The sequence below is a fragment of the Nelumbo nucifera genome, chromosome 1 (assembly GCF_055504915.1).
Source record: "Nelumbo nucifera cultivar China Antique chromosome 1, China Antique-T2T, whole genome shotgun sequence".
In the NCBI taxonomy this organism is placed as follows: Eukaryota; Viridiplantae; Streptophyta; class Magnoliopsida; order Proteales; family Nelumbonaceae; genus Nelumbo; species Nelumbo nucifera.
Window position 1 is genome coordinate 26,684,898 of NC_142649.1, and position 1,837 is coordinate 26,686,734.

At 37.8% G+C, this 1,837-nt stretch overlaps 1 protein-coding gene across 1 annotated transcript; it reads right to left on the reverse strand.

Annotated features, from left to right (window-relative positions):
- Positions 1–482: 482 nt before the first annotated feature.
- Positions 483–959, reverse strand: LOC104609691 (S-protein homolog 24-like). Its single transcript, XM_010276063.1, has one exon. It carries the CDS (start codon positions 957–959, stop codon positions 483–485), a length of 477 nt encoding a protein of 158 aa, XP_010274365.1.
- Positions 960–1,837: the final 878 nt, after the last annotated feature.

The following is a 1,837-nucleotide window of genomic DNA, read 5'->3' on the forward strand; positions in this document are numbered from 1 at the left end:
ATTGCATGAAAATTTTGGACATTTTTGTGATTCTTGGTAGAAGATTTTAACAAAAGGGGTCCAGTTGCAACTGTATTAGTTCAGGAGAGGTGAATGCAATTACCAAACTTCACGAGAGGTTTAAGCTACGGTCAATAACTACAGGGGTGATTTCAGCAATTTATCCTTAATTTAATACCAAAATTTTGAATTCAATGAGCAAAGATGAGCATGCACCCATCCAATAATTTGCAAGGACCATATATGATTAATTGCTTAGATCTTGAAAGTTCAACCTCAGTTATAAAATAGTAATAATAACAAACCCTAAACCTACTAAACCTAAGCCTGGTCATCAGGAATCCAAAGGTGAAGCTTTGGGAAGTAAAAGGGGTCATGTCACAACCAAGAACAAAGCCATCAAAAGCATTCAAACTAAATCTAATTTAAACAATTGCAGGGGAAAAGAAAAACCCTTTTATTCATGGTTGGAGACAAAAATTTTATGGCTTCATGCCGGCCCCTTTACTAGTCATCGAAGGCCAGCCGAAGAAATATTCCCATTCACCCGTAGCCCTATTGAAAGAATAAAGGCCATCTTCCCTGATTCCCCAGGTGCAATAACTGCTGCATCGATATAAATCCCTTTTTGCATGGTATATTTCGAAGCTACCGCTTACAGTAGACCCTCCTGTCCTTGTCCAATCCATCCCACACCAGAAGAGTGTGGTGTCGAACAGGTTGTCATGAAAACTCCAAGTATATTTCTGGTTATAACCGATGACGTGGTCACCCAAATCGTCATCCTTCGATTTGCAGTGAACGTGGAGGTTCTTCCCAGGCTCCAACATGTTGATCAATATCACATGAATTTCTTTGTAGTAAGCTCCTGATACCAGCATTGATGAATGGCTCAAACTGAGCACTATCAGCGCCATGGCTACCACATGCATGAAGCTCCAGCGAAACTGAGTACCCATTTCGGATCTCTTGGTATGCTGTTAATGTTGTTCAACGCCGTTGGTATATATTGATATATAACTAATGAAGGTAATTAATGGTGGGAGGGAAGAAGAGAGTTAAGCCCTTTTAATAGAGTGTGATGAACCAGGAGTAGCTACGCTGAGTGAATCATAGCTTGTTCATCACTGGTTGGCTGTAGAAATTTTAAACCAATGAAAGATGGCACGTTAGGACTCACAGAGCTTACCCAGAGTGACCCTTCTCTCTGGATCATCACTCTTTGACTCCTGGTACAGATCACCCAAGTACGTTTCATGTAAACATCCACAAGTAGTAACGTAAAGGTGCCAATTAACTAGCACAGTTGGTAAGGTCTCGTCTCTGGCTGGATATGGCTGAGCTGTGACTTGGAATGACTCTTTTCTTCACCAGGGTTTATTGATGCAGCTAAATCCCATCCAAACTGACATAATTACAGCCTTAGGGGGATGTGCTATACTACTCCAAACTGACATAATTACAGCCTTTTATTGTTAATACATTATCAAAGTACTTTACCCCCTTCAACCATTAATTTATTTTTCTGTACAAATTTTAAAGAATAATTCTCCTTACCCTTTTTGGACAAATCTATAATATATATCCATACTACTTTAAAACGCATGAATAGACTCAAGAAGATTTCTGGAATTTTTTGAGGACAAAATTTACTCCTTCTGTATTTAAATTTATTGATAAAAATGAGGGCAAATAGGGTAATTGATTATTGATAGTAAATGAGTTGAAAAGAGGTAATGTTAAGATATTCAATGCATTCAATTCTCTCTCATTAAATCCAACATTTAAGTTATTAACTTGCATTCATATTCATTGAATCATATATTTAAGTCATTTT